General features: G+C 42.5%; 1 protein-coding gene across 2 annotated transcripts in view; it reads left to right on the top strand.

Moving 5' to 3' along the window:
- Nucleotides 1-27,393, top strand: part of disp3 (dispatched RND transporter family member 3) — a 58,537-nt gene that overhangs the window by 8,498 nt on the left and 22,646 nt on the right. For both annotated transcript variants that reach the window (XM_060930688.1, XM_060930686.1), the window contains exons 6-12: nt 6,993-7,132; nt 7,233-7,324; nt 13,473-13,622; nt 14,552-14,713; nt 15,013-15,153; nt 23,149-23,285; nt 24,406-24,575. In XM_060930688.1, coding sequence (XP_060786671.1) covers nt 6,993-7,132; nt 7,233-7,324; nt 13,473-13,622; nt 14,552-14,713; nt 15,013-15,153; nt 23,149-23,285; nt 24,406-24,575 — 992 coding nt within the window. The remainder of the gene's footprint in view (nt 1-6,992; nt 7,133-7,232; nt 7,325-13,472; nt 13,623-14,551; nt 14,714-15,012; nt 15,154-23,148; nt 23,286-24,405; nt 24,576-27,393) is intronic.

The raw sequence follows: 27,393 nt of genomic DNA, 5'->3' as shown, positions 1-27,393 counted from the left end.
CCCAACACAGATACAGTGGTGCTTGAAAGTTTGTGAACCCTTTAGAATTTTCTATATTTCTGCATAACTATGACCTAAAACATCATCAGATTTTCACACAAGTCCGAAAAGTAGATAAAGAGAACCCAGTTAAACAAATGAGACAAAAATATTATACTTGGTAATTTATTTATTAAGGAAAATGATCCAATATTACATATCTGTGAGTGGCAAAAGTATGTGAACCTTTGCTTTCAGTATCTGGTGTGACCCCCTTGTGCAGCAATAACTGCAACAAAACGTTTCCGGTAACTGTTGATCAGTCCTGCACACCGGCTTGGAGGAATTTTAGCCCGTTCCTCCCTACAGAACAGCTTCAACTCTGGGATGTTGGTGGGTTTCCTCACATGAACTGCTCGCTTCAGGTCCTTCCACAACATTTCAATTGGATTAAGGTCAGGACTTTGACTTGGCCATTCCAAAACATTAACTTTATTCTTCTTTAACCATTCTTTGGTAGAACGACTTGTGTGCTTAGGGTCGTTGTCTTGCTGCATGACCCACCTTCTCTTGAGATTCAGTTCATGGACAGATGTCCTGACATTTTCCTTTAGAATTCACTGGTATAATTCACAACTCATTGTTCCATCAATGATGGCAAGACGTCCTGGCCCAGATGCAGCAAAACAGGCCCAAACCATGATACTACCACCACCATGTTTCACAGATGGGATAAGGTTCTTATGCTGGAATGCAGTGTTTTCCTTTCTCCAAACATAATGCTTCTCATTTAAACCAAAAAGTTATATTTTGGTCTCATCCGTCCACAAAACATTTTTCCAATAGCCTTCTGGCTTGTCCGTGTGATCTTTAGCAAACTGCAGACGAGCAGCAATATGTTTTTTGGAGAGCAGTGGCCTTCTCCTTGCAAACCTACCATGCACACCATTGTTGTTCAGTGTTCTCCTGATGGCGGACTCATGAACATTAACATTAGCCAATGTGAGAGAGGCCTTCAGTTGCTTAGAAGTTACCCTGAGGTCCTTTGTGACCTCGCCGACTATTACACACCTTGCTCTTGGAGTGATCTTTGTTGGTTGACCACTCCTGGGGAGGGTAACAATGGTCTTGAATTTCCTCCATTTGTACATAATCTGTCTGACTGTGGATTGGTGGAGTCCAAACTCTTTAGAGATGGTTTTGTAAACTTTTCGAGCCTGATAAGCATCAACAACGCTTTTTCTGAGATCCTCAGAAATCTCCTTTGTTCATGCCTTGATACACTTCCACAAACATGTGTTGTGAAAATCAGACTTTGATAGATCCCTGTTCTTTAAATAAACCAGGGTGCCCACTCACACCTGATTGTCATCCCATTGATTGAAAACACCTGACTCTAATTTCACCTTCAAATGAACTGCTAATCCTAGAGGTTCACATACTTTTGCCACTCACAGATATGTAATATTGGATCATTTTCCTTAATAAATAAATGACCAAGTATAATATTTTTGTCTCATTTGTTGAACTGGGTTCTCTTTATCTACTTTTAGGACTTGTGTGAAAATCTGATGATGTTTTTGGTCATATTTATGCAGAAATATAGAAAATTCTAAAGGGTTCACAAACTTTCAAGCACCACTGTACGTTCTTGACGCAAATACAAATGTGTTGCTGAATGACCAGACTTATGATAGATGTAATGATTGATTGCTTAAAAGGACTTGTTTGAAAGCCTGCTGTTCAGAATATAATTAACTCCCACCTTGAAAATCCAATCACGAATAAATAAAAATACAAAATGAAAAGCTCATCTTTCTTACTGCTGATGTACAAAGCCGCAAGAGTGATTTTTTTTACCCTTGGTAAATCACAGATTTTTTTTTTTTGACAAGCTGCATTTAAAGCAGTGTTGTAGTCAAGTCACTAAACCTCGAGTTCAAATCCGAGTCAAGTCCAACCCTGTGACCGAAATCACTCACTACTCACTTTGTATTTTGTAGTGCTGTCCGAATGTATAGTGTGAATTATTACACCCTATATAGTGGACTCAAAGTATCCCACAACGCACCGTGAAAAGCAGTGTACGACCAACCGATGGTCACTAACCAAGCAATGTATACAGTACCATCATGCATTGCGGTCACACTGAAAGAAAAAAAAAGTGTGTTGGGGTGAATGGACGGAGGAAGAAACACTTTATAAATGGACATTCAAGTACAATTAAAAATAGTAAGAGAATAAAAAAAGCTAAAATAGAATAAGACAGATAAAATACAAGAATAAAAGTTAGAGTGCAGAGCGAGGAATTAATCAAAAGCCTCAAATCTGATTTAATAAAAGGCAGCGGCGAAGAAGAAAAAGTATTCAGGCTTTATTTAAAAGAACTGAAAGATGCAGCAGATACAAAGTGCTTTGTATTTATTAATGTGGGAAATGCGCTCAGTATAATATGGATTCATCACAAAAATACATGCAGGTATTTATTATTTTTAAAACCCACCCGACTGATCTGGCATGTTTTAACTGTGCGACAGTAATGACGTAAATAACGGCGTGGCGAAGTAGTGTCTGAAAGTGTTTTTTTTTTTTTTTCCATTTTACCAATGAGCTCAATATATAGTCCTCTAGATAATTCTCTAGATAGTGAGTAGGGAGGGGTGAGTGATTTCAGACACAGCCCAAGTCATTAAAGAAAATTTTGAGTCCACTATTGATCCAAGTTGAGTCCAAGAACAAGACTCCATCCACACCATTTGACGATGGCTGTTGGTGCCTTTATGTGAAAGCATCTCTGCTACTGTGTTGGACTAACGTTACTGCTCGACTGCCCCATTTTAGGCTACATCCACACGACAACAAGATTTTATTAAAAAAAAATATCGCGTCCACATGGGCAACGGATCAGTAAAATATCAGGCACATATGGCAACGTAACGCTTGCTGAAAACGATGCAATACACATGCCACACCTCTACGTGCGCTGTAAGACGGTCCCATCGGAGACACCAGAACAATAGAAGAAGTAGGACGCATGCGCATAAACCCCTTCTTCTACCCGGCGTGAAGCACTCACAGGAACAAGCACACAACAACAAGAAGATGGCTGCGACTATGCAAGGAAATCGTGCCTTCTGTGTGTACAAATTAGTTTTATTAGTGTGCATAGTTTTATATAACTTAATTTTCTTATTGTGTGAACATTTTGAAAAGCATTTTTATATAATTTATATAACTTTTTTTATTGTGTGTGAACATTTTGAAAAGCAGTCTTATCCAATAAAAAAAAGAAATTCAAGAAATGCTTCAGTTACTTGTTTATTTAAAAGAAAAGCTGTATACAACAGTGAATGCAATACAGTGGTTCATACAAAACAGCGAGAGTGCTGCTTGTTCTAGTCATGTGGTTGTGACGTCATCGTAAACAAATCCGTTCTACTCATCCAGACGACTTCGCAACAGCGCCGTTGCCAGATTTTTCCACTCTGGAACCCGTTCTCGTTTTGGGGCACCCAAAACGCCGGTGCCGTGTGGACGCCAGGCCGAAACGATAAACAATTTTATCAGATTCACCTGAATCCGTTGCCGTGTGGACAGCCTCTTAGTTAACAGGCTACAGATAAAAAGCTTGTTCATCACTCAGCAAGCCCCGCCCACTATCAACAGGGCAAATGCCATGAGAGAGGGTTAACACTAGCTAGTTCATCACTCAGCAAACAAGCCCCGCCCACTATCAACAGGGCAAATCCCATGAGAGAGGGTTAGTATAGGTAATCGTATGGGGCCGAGTAAAATTAAGGATTAAGTTCAGGAATGATTTCAAAACTTTGAAATCACAAGTGAAATTGATCCTTAATTTTACGAGGAACCAAACGATTACTTGTTTATAATACATAGGGTCAAATTCATACTTCGGAAGCCATTCAAGTTCACAACGTTTGTCATTCTGAACCAATCAGGGCGCAAGACTGTCTTGCACGTTTGAATCAGTTCCTAAAGCGTCTTTCATCATGACACAAAAAAACTCCGATAGCACCTTGTCTAACTCACAGCATTCATACACCACTAGAGAGTCGTTTATTTGTCTTTCTGCAGCCCATTTCTTAAACACGGAAAACCAAAAATTAGTACTTTTTTTGGTATTTTCATTTTCGCTTGCAGCTTTCAATTGGTTTATCATTTCTTCGTCAAATACAGCGAAACGCGGCATTGCTGAGTCAGCAGAGTCAGCCATTTTGTTGACAAAATTCGCTAATTTTTGTAATCGTAACCAAGCAACGAACTAGCCAATAGCATTTCAGAAATACGGCCCCGTGTTCAGGAAAAAAAGCCCTCCTTGATTGACCAATCAGAATTGAGTAATTTGGCCCTATGTATTATAAACACTAGCTACTTCATCGCTCAGCAAGCAAGCCCCGCCCACTATCAACAGAGCAATGAACATAGCGTGTCACTTCCTTCTCTGGGTGGAGTCTTACCAAATGACGATTGAAGTTCGAGGTTGTCCCCGTCGTCTCCTCGATAGTTCTTCTACATATGGAATGCATAGCGGTGCATTTTTCCCCACTGCACGAGAAGTCTGTATAAGCAAAGCGGACAATCCTAGCGGCGTTCTCTCCAGGCATTTTAGCGCCATTAACATTAGTTTGTTCCTGACCAGGTGAATGTGCATTCTCTTGCACAAAATTAGTATAAAAATTAATGTAGATATAAATATCTTATGCTAAATTATTATGGCATTTAAAAAAAAATAAGGAAAAAAAAATCAGAGTCCTCGTCTCCAATTTACGAGTCCGAATGCAGTTAATGCACAAGTCCAAGTCCGAGTCATCAGTGCTCAAGTCCAAGTCAAGTCACAAGTCCTTAGTCAAGTTTATTTTTATAGCACTTTTAACAATAGACATTGTTGCAAAGCAGCTTTACAGAATTTTAATGACTTTAAACATGAGCTAATTTTATCCCTAATCTATCCCCAATGAGCAAGCCTGTGGCGATGGTGGCAAGGAAAAACTCCCTCAGACGACATGAGGAAGAAACCTTGAGAGGAACCAGACTCAAAAGGGAACCCATCCTCATTTGGGTGATAATAGACAATGTGATTTTAATTTCTAATTTTAAGTCGTTAAAATTAGGGCACAAGCCTGATCTAAAGTAAGTCTCGACACCAAATAATGCTTTCATTATGAAGCAATATTAAGTAAAACATTTGGGAGCTGTGACATGACAGTTTTGTTTTAAAAAGAAATAAGCCTCTGGGATCGTGATAGCAGGGAAAAAAAGACAAGTTGTGAGCATTCACTGTATCGAAAGGATTAAAAAAACAAACAAAAAAAAACCAAACGCGGGGCCTGTAAATGAGCCGAACGTTGGCAGATGTTTAGCAGCATCTCAGTAGACAAGACTGAGACAGAAATGATTAAATATGCTGTAAGAACATTGCAATGAAACCGTAATAAAACTATAAGGCAGTGCTTTTAGAGTTTTTTCACCTTGAATGTCGTCAGGTCATGTTGATTCAATAGTATATGAAAATGAAAATTAAGATTTTGCCAAAAGGGTCAAAATTATAAAATACATTTTTTTTTAAAAAGCAGCATAATTAAAAGTATATTTGAATTTTGGACACCAGACACTTGGCTCCTCTTTATAAATTAGTATAAAAATTAATGTAGATATAAATATCTTATGCTAAATTATGGCATTTAAAAAAAAATAAGGAAAAAAAATCAGAGTCCTCGTCTCCAATTTACGAGTCCGAATGCAGTTAATGCACAAGTCCAAGTCCGAGTCATCAGTGCTCAAGTCCAAGTCAAGTCACAAGTCCTTAGTCAAGTTTATTTTTATAGCACTTTTAACAATAGACATTGTTGCAAAGCAGCTTTACAGAATTTTAATGACTTTAAACATGAGCTAATTTTATCCCTAATCTATCCCCAATGAGCAAGCCTGTGGCGATGGTGGCAAGGAAAAACTCCCTCAGACGACATGAGGAAGAAACCTTGAGAGGAACCAGACTCAAAAGGGAACCCATCCTCATTTGGGTGATAATAGACAACGTGATTTTCATCTCATCTCATCTCATTATCTCTAGCCGCTTTATCCTGTTCTACAGGGTCGCAGGCAAGCTGGAGCCTATCCCAGCTGACTACGGGCGAAAGGCGGGGTACACCCTGGACAAGTCGCCAGGTCATCACAGGGCTGACACATAGACACAGACAACCATTCACACTCACATTCACACCTACGGTCAATTTAGAGTCACCAGTTAACCTAACCTGCATGTCTTTGGACTGTGGGGGAAACCGGAGCACCCGGAGGAAACCCACGCGGACACGGGGAGAACATGCAAACTCCGCACAGAAAGGCCCTCGCCGGCCACGGGGCTCGAACCCAGGACCTTCTTGCTGTGAGGCGACAGTGCTAACCACTACACCACCGTGCCGCCCCAACGTGATTTTAATTTCTAATTTTAAGTCGTTAAAATTAGGGCACAAGCCTGATCTAAAGTAAGTCTCGACACCAAATAATGCTTTCATTATGAAGCAATATTAAGTAAAACATTTGGGAGCTGTGACATGACAGTTTTGTTTTAAAAAGAATAAGCCTCTGGGATCGTGATAGCAGGGAAAAAAGACAAGTTGTGAGCATTCACTGTATCGAAAGGATTAAAAAAACAAACAAAAAAAACCAAACACGGGGCCTGTAAATGAGCCGAACGTTGGCAGATGTTTAGCAGCATCTCAGTAGACAAGACTGAGACAGAAATGATTAAATATGCTGTAAGAACATTGCAATGAAACCGTAATAAAACTATAAGGCAGTGCTTTTAGAGTTTTTTCACCTTGAATGTCGTCAGGTCATGTTTATTCAATAGTATATGAAAATGAAAATTAAGATTTTGCCAAAAGGGTCAAAATTATAAAATACATTAAAAAAAAAAGCAGCATAATTAAAAGTATATTTGAATTTTGGACACCAGACACTTGGCTCCTCTTTATAAATTATGTATGCAGATCCCGGCGGTGCATGACTTTAGTCTGTTCATGTCTCTCATCGTGAGTTGCTGCTGGCTCTGGGTGTCCATTCTAATGCCTGCTGCCCTCTGCATTTGGAATCAGTGCACTGCTGCCTACGCTAACACCTGTCCAAAATGGTAAAGTGCTCTAAACCTTCATGCTTTTACTAATGCTGAGTAATCTATGTTATGTTGATCTGTCTGTTAATCTGTGGTGTTTACTGCTTGTTGGTTACAGGTGGAATACTCTGAATATGCTCTCCGTTAATCTCAGCCCTCTTTCTGATGAGGATGATGATGTGGCTCTTTTGACTGTAGAGACAGAACCAGGTGTGTTTGCTATCAGATACATGGTTTACTTAATTTAAAAAAAAAAATCTGAATACTAGCAATAGTGGGCGGTACGGTGGTGTAGTGGTTAGCGCTGTCGCCTCACAGCAAGAAGGTCCAGGTTCGAGCCCCGTGGCCAGCGAGGGCCTTTCTGTGTGGAGTTTGCATGTTCTCCCCGTGTCCGCGTGGGTTTCCTCCGGGTGCTCCGGTTTCCCCCACAGTCCAAAGACATGCAGGTTAGGTTAACTGGTGACTCTAAATTGACCGTAGGTGTGAATGTGAGTGTGAATGGTTGTCTGTGTCTATGTGTCAGCCCTGTGATGACCTGGCGACTTGTCCAGGGTGTACCCCGCCTTTCGCCCGTAGTCAGCTGGGATAGGCTCCAGCTTGCCTGCAACCCTGTTGAACAGGATAAAGCGGCTAGAGATAATGAGATGAGATTAGCAATAGTGCTCTTTAGCTTTCTATATTAAACATCAAAGATGTTTTAACAGGTTACTCGTGTTGTAGGACAATGCTGTATGCAGTTCCTTCTCTTGATATATTCACACAGGACAGTTTGCAGCCTGCTTTGCTTCAATAGTTAAAGCTAGATGGCCTTTCAGATTTTTCAAATGTAGGTCATAGAAAGAATTTTCCCCGGCACCCAATTGTTTTTGTTTAGTGGACCAAAAGCTACTGAATTCGAATCACAGACTTCCAATTTTATTTGTTTTCTTAATAGAACAATTAATGAATTTAAGGCCACATGGCCCTAAATTCTCTGCTATTTTTTCCTGCTTCACCATGACCCAATTCAAGATATTATGTCATGCATCACATGGTGGGCTTTCCCAGTTTGTGCAAGGCATTGTGGGATACAAATTTGAAACAGGAGAGAAAATGGAGGACGTAAGTGTGTGAATGAAACATGAAAGACCGACTACAGTAACGGAAAGAAAGCAAGAAGAAAAGATGTTACGTCATATACGAAGGAAAGGAAACGCAGGATCAAGGTAATAAATATTGGCGGTCAGCGAACACCTTGGTGTGATCAGCTGTTTGTTTAGCGACAGAATGATGGAACTGTCAGTGCACAAAGGTAAACCTGCGCATGCGCACACACACGGACTTCCTCTGTCTGCTTGACTGCACGAAGCGAGCGATTTCATGCACATTATTTGCTTTAATCCCCTCAAATTAAATAATTTCCCAGCCACAGAATGGCCTGATATTTTGTGAGATATTACAGAAATAAACATACATCACAATGACCAAATTTCAGAAGGAACTAAATTTCATCAATTTTATGAAATCGAAAGGCCATCTAGCTTTAATCCTGAATTATGTCTAGGATGCTGTCATTTTGTGTTATCCATTCATTAGTGCAACAACATTTACGAGACTTACTGTACATCACATAGGATCATGTGGTATTGATTGTTGGTATCAGAGTGTGTTTTGTGAAGATGAGTACTAGTAAATAATCACACTATCGGATGTGCATCTCATTACAGTTTTGCTTTCAATCCATCCCGAGTCAGTGCACATCCAATCATGGACCTCTATTATTATCTCTATTTAACAGTTATTCCACAAAATCAAGCTGTACATGAGCTGATAGCCGATGAGGCGCGTAGCGGCGAGTTGGCTATCATCCGTGTATGATGAGATTGAGTGGAATAATGGTTTTATTCTATCCACTGGATTTTGAGAGAAACAACATTTTTATTTTTAATTTTTTTGCAAATTCAATAAATAACTTTATACAAAACATCTGACAAAATCATTTGCTCTTAGAATGTAAACAAACTGGCAAAATGACAGGAACAATTTGTAGCTAAAATGAAAAATGCTATAATTATTATTATTGAAAAATTATTTTTTTTAAATATGCTCTTACCATCAAATACTTTTATTCCATATTTTGTTGCTTTTTTGTATTTTGAGGTTTTGTTTTCAAGTAGAGTTTTTATTTCATCCTCGGTTGGTTCAGCAACACGCGCCGCCATTTTGTTTTTCTCTACTCACGGTATATGAGCTGATATCCTAGTAGTAGAGTAGCCAATCAGAGCGCACAATTGCTCATATCCAGTGAATGTGGATAGAATCTTAGCAGTTATTCCCAGCATCTCATATCTCAGCAAATAGTTCAGTTCTTGAAACAGAGGAATGAGATATAACAGAGATAGTAGTAGTAGTGATAGTAGTAGTATAGGACACCACACATTAGTATGTCTGGCTGAATACACTTCTCTTTCCACCGGTATGGCAGATGACACATGGTGATGTCAAGGGTCACATCAGCCTCATTCCCCTCATCATCAACAACATCTCCTCTTAGTTCAGCAGGTCACTCTCCAAAGAGCTATGACTGCCATGATGGGCAGCTTATTGCTATACCTCATTCCTCTGTGTCAGAGAACATTCCCTTTTTGTCGACTGACAAGGTATGAAACAGACACAAGAGATTGGAACACACCAAGGATGGGAGTAATGCCCGAGTGTGACGTTGATATAAATCAAGAGAATAGAATTAGCCACACATGTGGTCATAATATCCATCCATCCATCCATCCATCCATCCATCCATCCATTATCTGTAGCCGCTTTATCCTGTTCTACAGGGTCGCAGGCAAGCTGGAGCCTATCCCAGCTGACCATGGGCGAAAAGCGGGGTACACCCTGGACAAGTCGCCAGGTCATCGCAGGGCTGACACAGAGACAAACAACCATTCACACTCACATTCACACCTACGGTCAATTTAGAGTCACCAGTTAACCTAACCTGCATGTCTTTGGACTGCGGGGGAAACCGGAGCACCCGGAGGAAACCCACGCGGACACGGGGAGAACATGCAAACTCCACACAGAAAGGCCCTCGCCGGCCACTGGGCTCGAACCCAGGACCTTCTTGCTGTGAATAGAATGCCTTTATTGTCACTATACACATGTACAATGAGATTAAAGCATCTCCAATAACAGTGCAAAACAGCGTGTAGAGTGTGAGAGAGACAGAGAGAGAGAGAGGAAGGGGGGGGAGGAAAAAAAAAAAAAGGGGGGGGGGAGTGTCGGGGGGGTAAGGTGCACAGTCCTGAGGTGTATGTGTTGTGTTACACATTATGGAGTGAGGTATTGCTCATTGCACATATAAATTATTGCACGAGAGAGTCACATTATAAAATAAAATATTACACATTTATGAAGTATTGCAAGGTAAGGTAGGTGCACAGACTTGAAGTGTGTGTAAGGTGCACAGTCCTGAGGTGTATGTTGCACAGTCCTGAGGTGAGGTGAATGTGTTGTGTTTCACATTATGGAGTGAGGTATTGCACATTATAAAAGTATTGCACATAGAGAGTCCCTTATAAAAGTACTGCACATTATAAATTATTGCACGAGGAGAGTCACGTAGTAAAATAAATAGACTATAAAGTCAGAGCATATCCAAGTTCAGGGCGGTTATGGCTTTTGGAAAGAAGCTGTTTTTGAATCGGTTTGTCTTTGTCCTGATGCACCTGTAGCGCCTCCCTGAGGGCAACAGGTCGAACAGATCAAAGCCAGGGTGGGAGCGGTCCTTGATAATGTTTTTCGCTCTGCTAAGGCAGCGGGAGGTGTAAATGTCCAAATGTCTGTGAAGCGACAGTGCTAACCACTACACCACTGTGCCGCCCTTGGTCATAATATCCAAGTGATAAAAATGCACAAATGTATGAAGGCAAGCTTAAGAGGCTGCTGTGGAAGTGTATTCCACAAAGGAGTTTGGAAAGTACAAATATGCAAGAGCTTGAAACCATAAATTATTTAAAAAAAAAAAAAGACACCAATAATTATGTAGGTTCTAGATTAGGGTTCTCATAGTGTAATGAACAGAACCAGCCAGGAAGTCGGCATAGACTCTGGCATATCGTGTGGCATAGATGATACCAACAAGACCAAGTAGAGCACCAATCAAAAATTTCTACATCTTCTAATTCAATGTTTTATCTTTATTTTTTATTAATTAGTGATGACGGTGTGCAGAGGGTGACTGGCATCGTCCATGGACAAACTATTGAACATCATGGACGATGCCAGTCACCCTCTGCACACCGTCATCAGCAACCAGAGGAGCCTGTTCAGTGACAGAATGCTCCTTCCCAAGTGCAGGGCGAACAGACTTAAAAACTCCTTTGTCCCTCATGCCATCAGACTGTACAACTCCTCTCTGGGGGGAGGAGGGGTAACAGGAGGACAGAGGACGGGAAGGAGCAGTAGCCTAGCCTGACAATAAGCAATACCAGACAATGTGCAATATAAAGTGCAATATCTCTCCTACTGCCCCCCTTCCCTTTTTTTCTCCCCTCCTCTCTGTTCCCCATATCTTATTCTTTTTATATTTGTATATATAAATACTTAATTTATTTTAATTTATCTAGAAGTTTTTCTCTATTTCTTTTCTCTGTTTATCTGTAATGATGCTGCTGGAATCTTAATTTCCCTGAGGGAACCCTCCCAAAGGGATCAATAAAGTTTGATCTAATCTAATCTAATACTTCATGTCTTAAATTAATAATGGACTGTCGTTTCTCTTTACAATTTGATCTCAAACACATTAAGAAGGCAAGAAACACGTCCACTAATTAACTTTTGACGAGGTACACCTGTTAATTGAAAAGCATTCCAGGTAACTACCTCATGAAGGTGGTTAAGATAATGCTAATAGTGTGCAAAGCGTCATCAAGGTAAACACTGGATCTCATCTCGTCTCATTATCTCTAGCCGCTTTATCCTGTTCTACAGGGTTGCAGGCAAGCTGGAGCCTATCCCAGCTGACTACGGGCGAAAGGCGGGGTACACCCTGGACAAGTCACCAGGTCATCGCAGGGCGGACACATAGACACAGACAACCATTCACACCTACGGTCAATTTAGAGTCACCAGTTAACCTAAGCTGCATGTCTTTGGACTGTGGGGGAAAACGGAGCACCCGGAGGAAACCCACGCGGACAGAACATAAACTCCGCACAGAAAGGCCCTCGCTGGCCACGGGGCTCGAACCCGGACCTTCTTGCTGTGAGGCGACAGCGCTAACCACTACACCACCGTGCCGCCCGTAAACACTGGATACTTTAATGAATCTAAAATATGAAACTTTTTTTTTCTTCAACACTTTGTTTTATTTACCATATAATTCCAGTTATTCTATCCACATTCACTGGATATGAGCAATCGCATGCTCCGATTGGCTACTCTGCTACTAGGATATCAGCTCATATACTGTGAGTAGATAAAACAAAATGGTGGAGTGTGTTGCTGAACCAGTTGAGGATGAAATAACTCTACCCAAAAACAAAACCACAAAAAATATTTAAAAAAAGCAACAAAATATGGAATAAAAGTATTTCATGGTAAGAACGTATCTTTTTTTATTTTTCAAGAATTATTATAGCATTTTTCACAAACTGCGACTGTCATTTCGCTGGTTTGTTGACATTCTAAGCGGAAATGATTTTGTTGGATGTTTTGTATAAAGTTTTTATTTACCAAATTTGCAAAAAATAAAAATGCTCCATTTCTCAAAATCCCGTGAATGTTGATAGAATCAAACAGTTATTTCATTCAATCTTGTCATAAATGGCTTATAGCCAACTCAGTGCTACGTGCCTCATCGGCTATCAGCTCATGTACGACTCAGTTGCGTGGAATAATTATTAAATATGTTCCAGATGTTATTTCATACTTTTGATGTCTTCAGTATTGTTCTACAATGTACAAGATAGTCAAAATATGGAAAATCACATGAATGAGTAGAATCGGGGTGCACAAACTTATGACTGGTATGCCATTTCTGAAAACCCCCAACAAATACCTATTTCAAGGGCTACAAGCTAAAAGAAAATGTCAGCCAACAGATACCAAGAGTACCAAAAATAAATACAGCTAGGTAACATAACATCCTGTATACACACACACACACACACACACACACACACACACAGTGTCATGCTCATTAATGACTAATTATCCTGTGAGAGAACCAGGTAACTAACAGCATATGTTTGTTCAAATAGCTCACATACATACTGTATGTATGAAATGTTGTATCCCTGTCATGCATCATCTACTGAAATACAGCACAGTTGAGATGGTTCACTGCAATGGTAACCCGCTTGTCAAACTGCTCCAGATCTTCATGATTCCGAGTTTGATGCGGCTCTGCTGCCTCTCCCAGATGGCTCAACAGAAGGGAACATTGGGTTGGTCAGTGCCAAGCTCCAGAGGGTACTACGATTGTGGGTGGCTGAGCCTGCGGTGAAGAGACGCAAGGCAATTATAGGTGAGACTGAAATTCCACTAATTCAAAATATATTTAATGGCCATTAATATTATGAATGGTGAAGCCATGGCCTAATGGTTAGAGAAGCAGCTTTCGGGCCCAAAAGGTCACCAGTTTGATTCCCTGGACCAACCGGAATGGCTAAAGTGCCCTTGAGCAAGGCACTGAACCCCCAACTGCTCCCCAGGCTGCTCTGGGTATGTTTTACGTCACTCTGGATAAGAGCCTCTGGTCAATGCCATTAATATAATTAATTAAATAACGTTGACTGGCTTTTTTTTAATGGTATATCAGATATATTCCATTCAGCTAGCATGATTATTGAATGAGTTGAACACAAGTTCAATATCATGCTAGCTGAATGGAATGTATCTGATATACCATGAAAAAAGCCAGCCAATATTATTATTATTACACATACACGCTGTCTTTTCCAGTTTTTTTATGTCCGTTGGTATGTTTTTCTCTTGTAAATACACGTGAAGAATATCTAAGTTTTGGTAGCCTTTTATGGCAAACAAAGAAATGCTTCTGCGTATGTGCAACGGGAAAACTCTCTCATTTGAATATTCACATCGGCTCCGATGTGTGACATGTCTTGACAACCATGCAATATCGTAAACCATATTCAATGCTCATTCTCTATTGGGTAGAGTGACGTAATACATGTAGGACAAGCGATATGCTAACAATATTGCATGCTATCGAACCAAATGAATGAAACCCGCTAGAAGGGAATAGAACACATTTTTATTCCATTGAAAAAGTGCCCTGTAGGTATAATAATAACACAATGTATGGTGTACATAAATTCAATTACATTGTGTCATTCTTCACTAAATAAAAATGCTAGTGCCGGCAAACTGCTGTAGTAAAAGAGGAATAAAACACATCAAGGATGTGCTGTTATGTTCTCTGTCCTCTCTCAGCTCTATATGTAGTGGTACTGCTTGCTTCAGCATGTTGCTGTAGCCTCCTGAAACCAGCCAGTCATGCACCTGCACTCTTCCACCACAACACCAACTTACAGCAACTACTGGATCTCCGTAGCAACCTGAGCGCCCAGGGGATCTCGTGTCACATGTGCTCAGGTGAGAAGTGACCTCAACCTTGCTACATCTAATTTCCTTCCATTTCTTTCTTATTACTTCAGAGATGCTCTCACATTCATGATAATCCTCTTGTGCTTGAAGGAACCTAAAGAGAGAACAAATCAGTTATGAATAATTCAAGAGGGCTAGGAACTTGCCTCTAACCAATGTTAAAGAGCTCAATGCCAAAGCATAACCAGCTCTGACACCACTTTACCCCAATATTCTCAGCTTTTGTTACTTTTTTGCTGTGCTGCATTATAGATGCTGCTAAAATGGTTTCACTCTGTGTCCCTTAGGAGTGTTTATGGAAACACCTCACAGCTTGCACAGCAGCGTTCATGCCATAAGCTCCACATCAAGGAAAAACACCCAATCGAGTCAAGCTGAAGGGAGTCCGAGACAGCGAAACACTGTTAACGCCACACACACTACAACAGGTCTATGTTACAGTCATAACTGTACAGTTGTGTAATTGTAAATACATGTGAATACAGCTTACAGTGCAACACTATACAGTAGGACATTGCTCTGGTGATTTGTTAAGGCCTCGTTTATCCAAGTTGTTATAGTTTCATTGATTTTACGCTCCTACATTTCACATTATCAATATACACGATATGGTCAAAAGTACATGGATATCTGACCATCACACACAAATGTATTCCTTTGCCAAACAGTCACCACAAATTTAGGACACCTTTGTATCAAATGTCTTTGTATGCTGTAGCATTACACTTTTCCTTCATGGGAACTAAGAGGCCCAAACCTGTTCCAACATGACAATGCTCCTGTGCACAAAGCAAGCTCTGTCCAGACGTGGTTTGCCAAGATTGGAGTGGAAGATCTTAAGCGGTCTGTACCTCACCCCTACTGAACACCTTTAGAATAAACTCGATGCCGACTGCACCCCAGGCCTCCTCACCCAACATCACTGCCTGATCTCACTAAAGCTCTTGTGGCTAAATAAACAAATCCTCACAGCTACTCTTCAAAATCTGGGGGAACTCCTTCCCAGAAGAGTCAAGCTTATCATAAAAGCAGAGACTAAACCTGTTATGGGATGTTCAAAAAGCACATGAATGAGATGCTCAGGTGTGCAATATAGTGCATGTTGATGAATGCCAAACAGCCATAAAATTACCAAACAAGTTCACAGCACACCTGTACATTTAATGATTCCCAAATGACTCCATAATTGGCAAAGTTACAAATGACAACTAAATGGTGACATAGTGTCTCCTAACCCCTTCGGACAATGTGTACAATTGTATACATGGCATTCCATAGCATGAAGTTCCATAGCATTTTTCCTTGTGTCCGAAGGGGCTAAGCACCAACCGCATTGGTTACCATAGACACACTAACTTTTCCTTCTTTTATACAGTGCCATTACTTTTGTCCTAATTGATGGGCTAGTGTTCTTTATTGCTTTCTTGTGTAAATATGAAACCATTGGGGTTTTTTTTCAATAAATCCGTGTCCACTTGAAATAAATAAGCGACTTGACAGCATAATCCGCGTATGCAAATGCAAAACTGCATCACAGTCGAGGTTTGCATTAGTGAGTGAATACCAGCCTGCAAACAAATTACATCATATCAAGTTTGATAAATTAGGCTCAGTGTGTAAATAAGATTTAGTTATACATCCATCCAGCCATTATCCATAACCGCTTATTCTGTACAGGGTCACGGGCAAGCTGGAGCCTATCCCAGCTGACTATGGGCGAGAGGCGGGGTACACCCTGGACAAGTCACCAGGTCATCACAGGGCTGACACAGAGACAAGCAACAATTCACACCTACGGTCAATTTAGATTCAGCAATTAACCTAACCTGCATGTCTTTGGACTGTGGGGGGAAACCGGGGCACCCAGAGGAAACCCACACAAACACAAGGAGAACATGCAAACTCCACACAGAAAGGCCCCTGTCAGCCACTGGGCTCGAACCCAGAACCTTCTTGCTGTGAGGCGACAGTGCTAACCACTACACCACCATGCTGCCCCTTTAGTTTTATTATATATTCGTGATATCACGAGAGGTTGACTGGCTCTCAGTGGGACCCTTCAATTAGTGCAAGGACACAAAGGTTAGAATAAATCAAGATTTTTAATGTGATGCCAGGAGATTAAACAGAAAAGGTATCTCAAATTCCCATGCTCAAATGAGGGTTGATTCCCAAAAGTCAAACTCAAACAATGTCTCTGGCTTTAGAACAACAAAATTATAGGCAGGTTTCCTTCAGCTCAATATCCTTTTCCCAGAACAAGCAAAATCTTCTGCCTTACTTTGAGTCCAATCAACAATCCCTGTAGTCTTCAGCCCGGGGGCAGTCCAGTAGCAGGCATTCATAATACAGGTAAGTATTTCAGTGCAAAATCCCTCAGGTGAGAATTCCAGATAAGCATTTCTTGAATACTCCGCCCAGCAGGATCCACTCAGCAAAGAGAGTCCATGAACCTCTCTCCTCTCCCTTCCACATTCACACTGGGAGTTTTGAGCTCTCACAAAGCCCTCTTGCTCATCAGGCCCTCATTGGCCACAGGTGTGTTGCTGAGTTGTGTGCTGAGGGGTGAAGTTCCCAACTCCACCACCAGATGGAGTTATAGCTGCTTGTTGTTGGAGCCATCTGCGTGGAATATAGTGCCCCTCCAAGACGCAGCCTCTCGGGATGTCACACATCCCCCCTCTCGGGACCGATGTCCTCGTCGGGCTGAAGGTCACGAAGAGGGCATCTCGCCGGGACAGGGCATCCGCATTGCCATGGCGCCTGCCAGCCCTGTGGACAACAGAGAAGTTAAACGCTTGCAAGCTTAAAAACCATCTGGTAACCCTACTGTTTGTCTCCTTGTTCTTGGCCATCCACTGCAGAGGGGTGTGGTCAGAGATCACCGTGAAACGCCAGCCCAGGAGGTAATATCGTAGGGATTCCAGGGCCCAGGCAATGGTGAGACATTCCTTTTCAACCATTGAATAGTTCTTCTCTCTTGGGAGTAGTTTTCTGCTTAGGTATAGGATGGGATGTTCCTCACCTTCATGCACTTGAGTGAGTACAGCCCCCAGCCCCACCTCTGAAGCATCTGTCTGAACCACGAACTCCCTCTTGAAGTCGGGTGCCACCAGAACCAGACTGGAGCAGAGGGCCTGCTTCAGGTTGACGAAGGCTGCCTCTGCTGCGGGATTCCACTTCACCATTCTTGAGTGCTGTTTGGTTGTCAGATCTGTCAGGGGTGCAGCAATGGAGGCAAAATTGGCAATAAAATGCTGGTAGTAACTGGCTAGGCCCAAAAATGACCTCACCTGCTTCTTTGTGAGGGGTTGCAGCCAGTCCTGTATGGCCCGCAGCTTCGCTTCCTGTGGCTTGACCAGTCCCCGGCCAACGGTGTACCCCAGGTAATTGGTTTCGCTGAAGGCCAGCCTGCATTTTTTGGGTTTGCCGTGAGCCCTGCATCTGAGGGAATCAAGCACAGCTTGTACATGGGTTAAATGACTTTCCCAATCCAGACTTTGAATGACAACATCTAAAAATGCAGCTGCATACCTCTTGTGGGGAGCCAGGACCCAATCCATTAAGCGCTGGAACGTGGTTGGTGCTCCATGCAGACCAAACGGGAGCCGTGTGTACTGGTAGAGACCTTCTGGTGTGGCAAAGGCCGTCTTCTCCTTTGACGCTGGGGTCAGGGGCACCTGCCAGTATCCTTTCGTAAGGTCCAGAGTGGTGAGGAACCAGGCATGTCCTAAGGAGTCTACTAAGTCATCAACACGGGGCATAGGGTATGAATCAAACTCTGACACTTCATTCAATTTGCGATAATCATTGCAGAATCTCACCGACCCGTCTGGTTTGGGAACCAGGACGATGGGGCTTGCCCAGGCACTTTTGGACTCTTCGATGACTCCCAGCTCTAGCATCTTCCTCACCTCCTCCTGGATAGCCACCTTGCGAGCCTCCGGGACACGATAGGGACACTGGGTCACCGTTCGGCCCGGGACGGTGTGGATCTCGTGTTGGACCACCTCTGTGTGCCCGGGGAATGAGGAGAAGACGTCTCGTTGCGGTCCACCAGCTCTAGGGTCATCTGCTGCTGATGTGGGGATAGGCCTGGCCCCACCTGAACCTTCTCTCTGGTGGGTTATTTGGACTCTGTCGGGGGCAAATAGCTGAACAACGCCTCCCTGGCGTGCCATTTTTTCAAGAGGTTAACATGATATATCTGCTCAGGTTTTCTTTTATCAGGCTCTCTCACCTTATAATTCACCTCTCCTACCCACTCGATGACCTCATACAGTCCTTGCCAGGTTGCCAGGAATTTACACTCCACGGTCGGCACCAGGACCAGCACTCTGTCCCCCGGCTTAAACTCTCTCCGCTGGGCAGGTCAGTTGTAGGCGGCCTGCTGTTGCCGTTGAGCAGTCTCCATGTGTTACCGCACTATCGGGTAGATGGCCCTCATTCTCTCCTTCATGGCCCCAACATGCTCGATCATGGTCCGCTGTCTGCAGGGTTGCTCCTCCCAAGCCTCCTTGGCAATGTCCAGCAGCCCTCTGGGTCTGTAAGAAAGCAAAAGTTCAAAAGGCGAAAAGCCAGTAGAAGATTGGGGTACCTCTCTCACTGCAAACAGCAGGTATGGCAGCAGCTGGTCCCAGTTCCACCCATCCTCTTCAACCGCCTTCCTCAGCATTGACTTCAGAGTCTTATTAAAACGTTCGACCAATCCATCTGTCTGGGGGTGGTAGACAGATGTTCGCAACTGTTTGATCTTCAACAGGACACACAGTTCTTTCATCACCCTGGACATGAATGGGCTGCCTTGGTCCGTCAATATCTCCTTTGGAATTCCTAGACTGGTGGAGAGGAGGAACAGCTCCTTGGCTATTTGTTTGGAGGTAGCCTTCCTCAGGGGGATGGCCTCAGGGTACCAGGTCGCATAGTCCAGGATGACCAGAATGTACTGATGCCCCCTGGAGCTTTTTGACAATGGACCAACTATATCCAGTCCAATCCTCTCAAAAGGAGTTTCAATAATTGGTAAGGGGATGAATGGATTACAGTGTGGGGGCTTAGGCACCACCTTCTGGCATTCTGGGCAACTATGACAGTAATTCTCTGTTTCCTTGTGCACTCCAGGCCAGAAGAAACACTAAGATCCTTTCTTTTGTCTTCTCTACACCTAGGTGGGCCCCCAGTGGATGTGTGTGCCAGATTGAGCACAGTCGCCTGGTGGGCCTGTGGTACAAGGAGCTGTTCATGCACTTTGTCATTTTTCTTCACCACCTGATACAGTAGACCACGTATAACTGCAAAATGGGGGTATGTAGGGCTTGCTCTATCCCCTAGCAGTACACCTTCTAGCACCTGCACATTTCTTAAGGCATTTGCAAGCGTGGGATCCTGCAACTGGACAGTACTATACTGGCCGGTGAGGGGGGAAGCTCCTCGATGCCTGGGGCGTCTTCCTCGTTCAAGCTTGGAGAGCTTTCCGGGGCCACATTCTCTTCTCCAGTGTCCAGGCCAGTCTCTGTGTCGGCCAGGGTGCCTGTCATCCCTGCGAGGGCAAACGCAGGGATGAGTGGTTGTGCGGGTTGCACTTGTGTGGTTGCAGGACGAGTCTTACCTCTCTGACTGCAGGGTACCCAGGCTGGCCTCTGCTGGGTCTCTCTCCACAGCAGGTGGAAGGCTGGGCAATCTCACCCAAACAGAACAGGAACAGGGAGGGAATCAACCACTCCCACCCTCGTGTGTATAGTCCCCCTGGTGGTGGTCACTTTTAGTTCAGTGGTGGGGTAATCTTTGGTGTCTCCATGGACGCAGGAAACTGGGAGAACTTTGTCAGTGATCAGACACGATGGATCCACCAGGTCCTTATGCACCAAGGTGACCCGACTACCCAAATCTAACAATGCTTCGACACCACGGCAATTCACCGTCACTGGGCAGGTGGTGGTGGTGGGGGGGGTCCATCTGGGGGTCCATCTGCAGCCCCGATGAGTGATGCAAACAGCTGGGCAGATGGTGAGCTGAAGGACCCCGCAGTGGGCATAGGCTCGTCCACCAGTTTCCCACACTGCCAAGACATGTGTCCCATACCCCCACACTGGAAGCATTGTCGGGTGTCACTACCACGGGGAATTCTAACCAGACCCGTCTGGCTTCGGGCTCCCCCTGGGGCATAGCCAGGTCCTGCTGTGGCTGGGCTGGACCCCTTGGGGTTTTTGGGGCAGCCTCCCCCTGTTGGCAGTGGGGGCGCAGTCCTGGGGTCCTTCCTGGAAGCACGGAACATTTCTGTTGTGGCCTGGTACTTTTCCACAGCTTCAACAGTCAGTTCAGCGGTAGTTAGGGCTTGTTGGCTGATGAAGCGCTTCGCCTCATATGGCAGGGCTCGTATGTAGTGATCCACGACAATGGCCTCCACTACTGCCGCCGCTGTGTTTTTTTCAGGTTCCAGCCATTTCCTCGTGATTCTGGAAAGTTCGTGCATCTGCGCACAGGGAGCCTGGTCTGCTTGGAAGGTCCAGCTGTGGAAGCGTTGAGCCATACCGAACTTGGTGAGCCTGAGGATCTCAGTCTTCAGAGCATCACAGTTCGTAGTCTTGTCAGGGGGTAGGTCTCGGACAGCGTTCAATGATTCTCCCGTTAAGAATGGGGCTAACAGTCCAACCCACTGTGCCTTGGGCCATCCTTCCCTCGTGGCCGTGACTTCAAAGGTGTGCAAGTATGCCTCAACATCATCTGCAGCCCCCATTTTGGAGATAAAGTTACTTGCCTTTATTGGGCCGCCAACACTCTGAACAGCCATCTTCTTCTGTAGCTGCAACTCCTCTGCCTTCAGTTGGTTGGCTTTCCTTTGTTCCTCCAGGAGGACCGCACTCACCTGCCTTTGGGCTTGCTGGCCGGCAATAAGGGCCTTCAAAATTTCCTCCGTCTTGTTATGTGGAGGGCCTATGGCTAACTGGGGAAATTAAGCAATCAAATGTTCAGTGTCCTCCTCATACACACACTATTATTGATGATTGAAGTGCCCGCATTCGCCACCATATGTGATATCACGAGAGGTTGACTGGCTCTCAGCGGGACTCTTCAATTAGTGCAAGGACACAAAGGTTAGAATAAATCAAGATTTTTAATGTGATGCCAGGAGATTAAACAGAAAAGGTATCTCAAATTCCCATGCTCAAATGAGGATTGATTCCCAAAACTCAAACAATGTCTCTGTCTTTAGAATAACAAAATTATAGGCCGGTTTCCTTCAGTCCAATATCTTTTTCCCAGAACAAGCAAAATCTTCTGCCTTACTTTGAGTCCAGTCAACAATCCCTGTAGTCTTCAGCCCAAGGGCAGTCCAGTAGCAGGCATTCATAACACAGGTAAGTATTTTGGTGAAAAATCCCTCAGGTGAGAATTCCAGATAAGCATTTCTTGAATACTCCACTCAGCAAAGAGAGTCCATGAACCTCTCTCCTCTCCCCTCCACACTGGGAGTTTTGAGCTCTCACAAAGCCCTCTTGCTCATCAGGCCCTCATTGGCCACAGGTGTGTTGCTGAGTTGTGAAGTTCCCAACTCCACCACCAGATGGAGTTATAGCTGCTTGTTGTTGGAGCCATCTGTGTGGAATATAGCGCCCCTCCAAGACGCAGCCTCTCGGGATGTCACTATATATATATATATATATATATATATATATATATACACACATACACACTGGATATCAGCAATCGCATGCTCTGATTGGCTACTCTACTACTAGGATATCAGCTCATATACTGTGAATAGAGAAAAACAAAATAGCGGAGTGCATCAAATCAGATATATCACTTTATATATTCCCCCCAATATCTCCTGTTCCACACTCCAGCCCAGTCGGTGGTAGTAATGCACCATTAAGTTGGTTTGCCAACTGCCAAAAAAAGAAGAAAAGAAAATGGTGGAGTGTGTTACTGAACCAAACAAGGATGAAATAAAAACTTTACTCGAAAACAAAACCCCCCAAAATACAAAAAAAGCAGCAAAATATGGAATCAAAGTATTCATGGTAACAACATATCTTTTTTTTTTTCAAGAATTATTATTATCGCATTTTTCACAAATTGCTCCTGTCATTTCACTGGTTTGTTTACATTCTAAGCAGAAATTATTTTGTCGGACGTTTTGTATAAAGTTTTTATCTACTGAATTTGCAAAAAATAAAAATAAAAATGCTCTGTTTCTCAAAATCCAGTGAATGTGGATAGAATAAAACAGTTATTCCACTCAATCTCATCATACATGGCTTACAGCCAACTCTATCAGCTCATGTACGACTCAATTTCGTGAAATAATGGTTAATTATTGTACTAAGTGATGCCATCTTTTAATTGCCTCCTTTAAGAAAATATATTACTAAAAAACAATAAATTAAATAAATTAAATCCTAACTTTATCTTCCCTACAGATGGCCTTCTGACAGTTTTTGTGTCTAAGCTGGAGGTAGATGCACCTGTTACCCTCTACCGCTACTCCCTTAGTGCCAACATGCCCGCTCCCTGGAGAGCGCTGAGCCCCAGGCATGGAGACGTGCCATCGTTTCAGGTCCACACACACAAACCAGCATGTCTCACTGTTTTATGGATGTCACATAGACCACAGGTTCTCAAACCTTTTATAGCCAGGAAATAAATTCCACAGACCCACACAGTACTGATTTATTTCATGAACATTATTTGTGTACAATAGATTCTATTCCTGAATATTCCAATGACAGAACACTAGGAGATCCAAGGTATTATTTAAAGAACTAATTGTTTTTGAGGTTTGGGTTAAAGCGACAGTATGTTATTAGAGTGGTCAGCTAAACAGACTGAGATCTATTTTATATATATATATATATATATATATATATATATATATATATATATATATATATAAATAAACCTAGGGATGCCTGGACATTGCATCACTGTGAAAACCACTGATTTACATGTCACCTAGCAGATTTTTTTTTTCAGACACATTTAAGAATTTTGATTGAGTAAAAACACTGGTGTCCTCAGAAATTGTAACTATTCTGTTCCTACATTCACTGTAAACATTTTTTGAGAACATAAATCACGCTTCATTACAGCCTGGAAACATAACTACAACAAAATATACAATACTGTTGCTCTCTGAAGGCATTAAACAGACTAGAAATAAATGTGAAATTTTAGTTTTGCGTTTAAATATTTTTCAAGAACAACCCCAAATTAGAATTAGATTAAACAGTACCATTTTTGAATACAGGTTATAAACAGTGGCATCAACTGTTGGCACAAAATGCTCTGCTTTAGTATAAAACTTTCAGACACGGGTCAGTGGAACATAATATAAAATGCATTACCAAGGTGATAACGCTTAACCTCAAATTACCAACCTGAATTCTGATCAGATGATGGGTTATAAGAATGTAAGCTTCCCAGTCATAACAGTACAAGCAAATGGGTTTTTATAAGAAGTTAATGTCTACACCACTTCACAAAAATCCTTAAACCTTATTGCTTTTGCCTGCTTGCAGAAACAATATGTGATTTGGCTTGAGCCATTGTCTTGTAAACTGTCAGTCAGTCTCTGTCCAAGAAATTCAATAATGGTTTGTTTAACACCAGTTTATACCCTTGTGGCTATTTTTGCTTGAATGTGTCAGTATATGATGTTTTTATTATCATTGCAACAGGCTTATAGCAGTCGCCATGGCAACTTTAGTGCACAGCTTACAGTGTGCGTGTCGCATGCTTACCATCCACGGCCACGATGGATGTTGACCTTGGGGTCATGTGACCCTCACCATGGCTGGAGGTCCAACTTCAGCTTCTTTGTGGCACCTAATGAGCAGAAGAACAGCAGGTAAACAGAATAGTTTAAACGAGTTATTGGTTTAGCAAGAATGGTTTGCTAATATCGCATGGTGTAAGACACCGCAACCTTCACTGTATTAAATGAGTCAATGGGTACTATAAATGACCAGAAATGCACAACTGAAGTACTATAACAACTGATAAGTGCAATCTTTTCCTAAAGGATGTCAATTCCATGAACATTCATTCAATATTCATGTAGTCTTCTACCATAACATGCCTACTAGGTGTTTTATTCTACTGGAAACTGTCAAACAGTGGTGCACTCTAGACTCTAGAGACTGGTGGCTACTTCTCTGAGGCAATGTTGTAGTCAAGTCACTAAACCTCGAGTTCAAGTCCAGTTTCAAGTCCCCAGTCTTCAAGTCCGAGTCAAGTCCAAGTCAAGTCCAAGTCATTAAAGAAAATTTTGAGTCGAGTCCACTATTGATCCAAGTTGAGTCCGAGAACAAGACTCCAACTGTACCATTTGACGGTGACTGTTGCTGCCTTTATGTGAAAGCATCTCTGCTACTGTGTTGGACTAACGTTACTGCTTGACTGCCCCATTTTAGTTAATAGGCTACAGATAAAAAGCTTGTTCATCGCTCAGCAAGCCCCACCCACTATCAGCAGGGCAAATAACATGAGAGAGGGTTAACACTAGCTAGTTCATTAGTCAGCAAGCAAGCCCTGCTATCAACAGAGCAATGAACATAGTGTGTCACTTACTTTTCTGGGTGGAGTCTTACCAAATTACAGTTGAAGTTCGAGGCTGGCCCCATCACCTCTTCAATTATTATGGCATGTTACAAAAAATAAAGAAAAGATCAGAGAGTCCTTGTCTCCAGTTTATGAGTCTGAATGCAGTTAATGCACAAGTCCATGTCCGAGTCATTAGTGCTCAAGTCCAAGTCAAGTCACAAGTCCTTAAAATTAGGGCACGAGTCAGATTCAAGTCAGAGTCCTGGACTCGAGTATTACAAGCCTGCTCTGAGGCAAGAAGTATAGAATTGATCCAAATTGTTCTAGGAAGCTCAAAATAATAAATGAGTGGATTCACCCTTCTCAGGACTTTAAAGAAACCAAAAAATGGGGGGGGGGGGGGGGCGAGTTTGCACAATTCCTGAGCAGGTTCTGAGAAGTACCACACCTTTTTAGCCTTTCAATGAAGGTTGGTGTCAGCCTGCATCACTGGTTGGCTTGAAGCTGTTGGCACACAAAGACCTGCTAACACATCACATGGAACCTCTACCAAGTCTGTTGGCACTGTTCAACCAATCTCTGGCTAGTAAAATATCCAATTTGTGGAATAACAGAGGTTCAAAGCTGAGCTGTGTATGATCTGTGTAAACTGGCAACATACTTCATGCAGAGGATGTGACTAATCCAAGGGAAGGGGTAGTGAGAGGTTGTTTCCAGGTTTTGATAAATTACCATTAACATTAAAATGAAATATAATGCAAACAGGCAATATCTTGAGAAAGGTCAAAGTTTTAAGGGTCAGGGTCCATTAAGATGAGGTAACTAAGGTAAGTTCTATGTACATAACTAAGAGTCCTTTTTCTGGTCACTAGTGCAGATCATGAACAAATCTTTGCCAAGAAGCCTATGGATGGACAGTGAGGTAGTTGCAATATCATCATACATGGGTCTGGGCTTTGGCTAGGACAAAAAGATGATCTGCTGGGCCATACTTGGGCTTGGGTTTCACTTATGGACCTGAATCACCATCTTCAAAGTCAGGACAATGGGCTTAGGTTTACTTTCCAGCTCTTGGAGGTTGGATAGATTTGGAGAATGAAGAGGACATCTGGTTGAACATCCTTGGATGCAGTGAGGTAAAATAGGATCACATTGAATGCACTGAAGAACATATTGGAATTGTGGTATATTAGATGTACAGTATATCACATAATACATGTATACATAATCTAGGTTGTCATGGATAATGATACAAGTTAAATACATCAGAAAACTGCTCTGAACTCTTTTGAGAGAAGTTTGATGATCAGGGCTTCCTGGTTGCCAGGAATGAGAGTAGAAGGTGTATGGATGACTTACTATTTGCAGATTGCTGAAAGAGTACTGCTTAATCAGCTTGTAAAGTGAAAGTGTCAGTACTAGGATCAGAACAGAAATAAAATGACATTTGAGATCCATTTCTTGTCTGCCTCAGGGATCTGGGTAATCCACATATGGGATTTGTTGGTCAGGGTTGTGAGAGGTACTTCTATGGTACTGAAATTATGGATGAAGTGATTTGAGCATGATTCAGCATGTCACTGAAAATGTTATCCATGAGGGCTTGTGAATAAAGCTGGATCATTGGTTAATTCAAAGGGCATTACTATGCATTCATGATGATTGGGTTACCAGGATGTTGGATTGGGTGTAGAATTCATTCTCCCAACAAAGAAGGTTCCAGTACCTGCAGGAGAGCTATATGCCCAGAACATCCTAAGTCTATATCCGAGCCGTGTGTACAATGGACCACCAGGCTGTATGGTCAGCTCTTGACATGATGGACTAACACTTTTTCCTTCAGGTTCTCATAAAGGCATAGGGAACATGACATGCAGGCTCCAACTCCATCACCATGCAGATGGACCACTCAGGAAGTAAATTGTAGTACATTTTCTTGATGATAACCACTGATGCAGAGGCTCAAATTTGAAGTGATGTGGTGAGCACTGCAACTGCTCATCAAAGGAAGGGTTTCTAGTAGTGCTGTCAAGCGATTAAAATATTTAATCACGATTAATGTCGCGACTGTCATAGTTAACTCGCGATTAATCGCAATTTAATCGCACATTTTTGTCACATGA

The sequence above is a fragment of the Neoarius graeffei genome, chromosome 10, assembly GCF_027579695.1.
Source record: "Neoarius graeffei isolate fNeoGra1 chromosome 10, fNeoGra1.pri, whole genome shotgun sequence".
Taxonomy (NCBI): Eukaryota; Metazoa; Chordata; class Actinopteri; order Siluriformes; family Ariidae; genus Neoarius; species Neoarius graeffei.
Note: the sequence above shows the minus strand (reverse complement) of the source record. Positions and strands in the feature narration are given on the sequence as shown.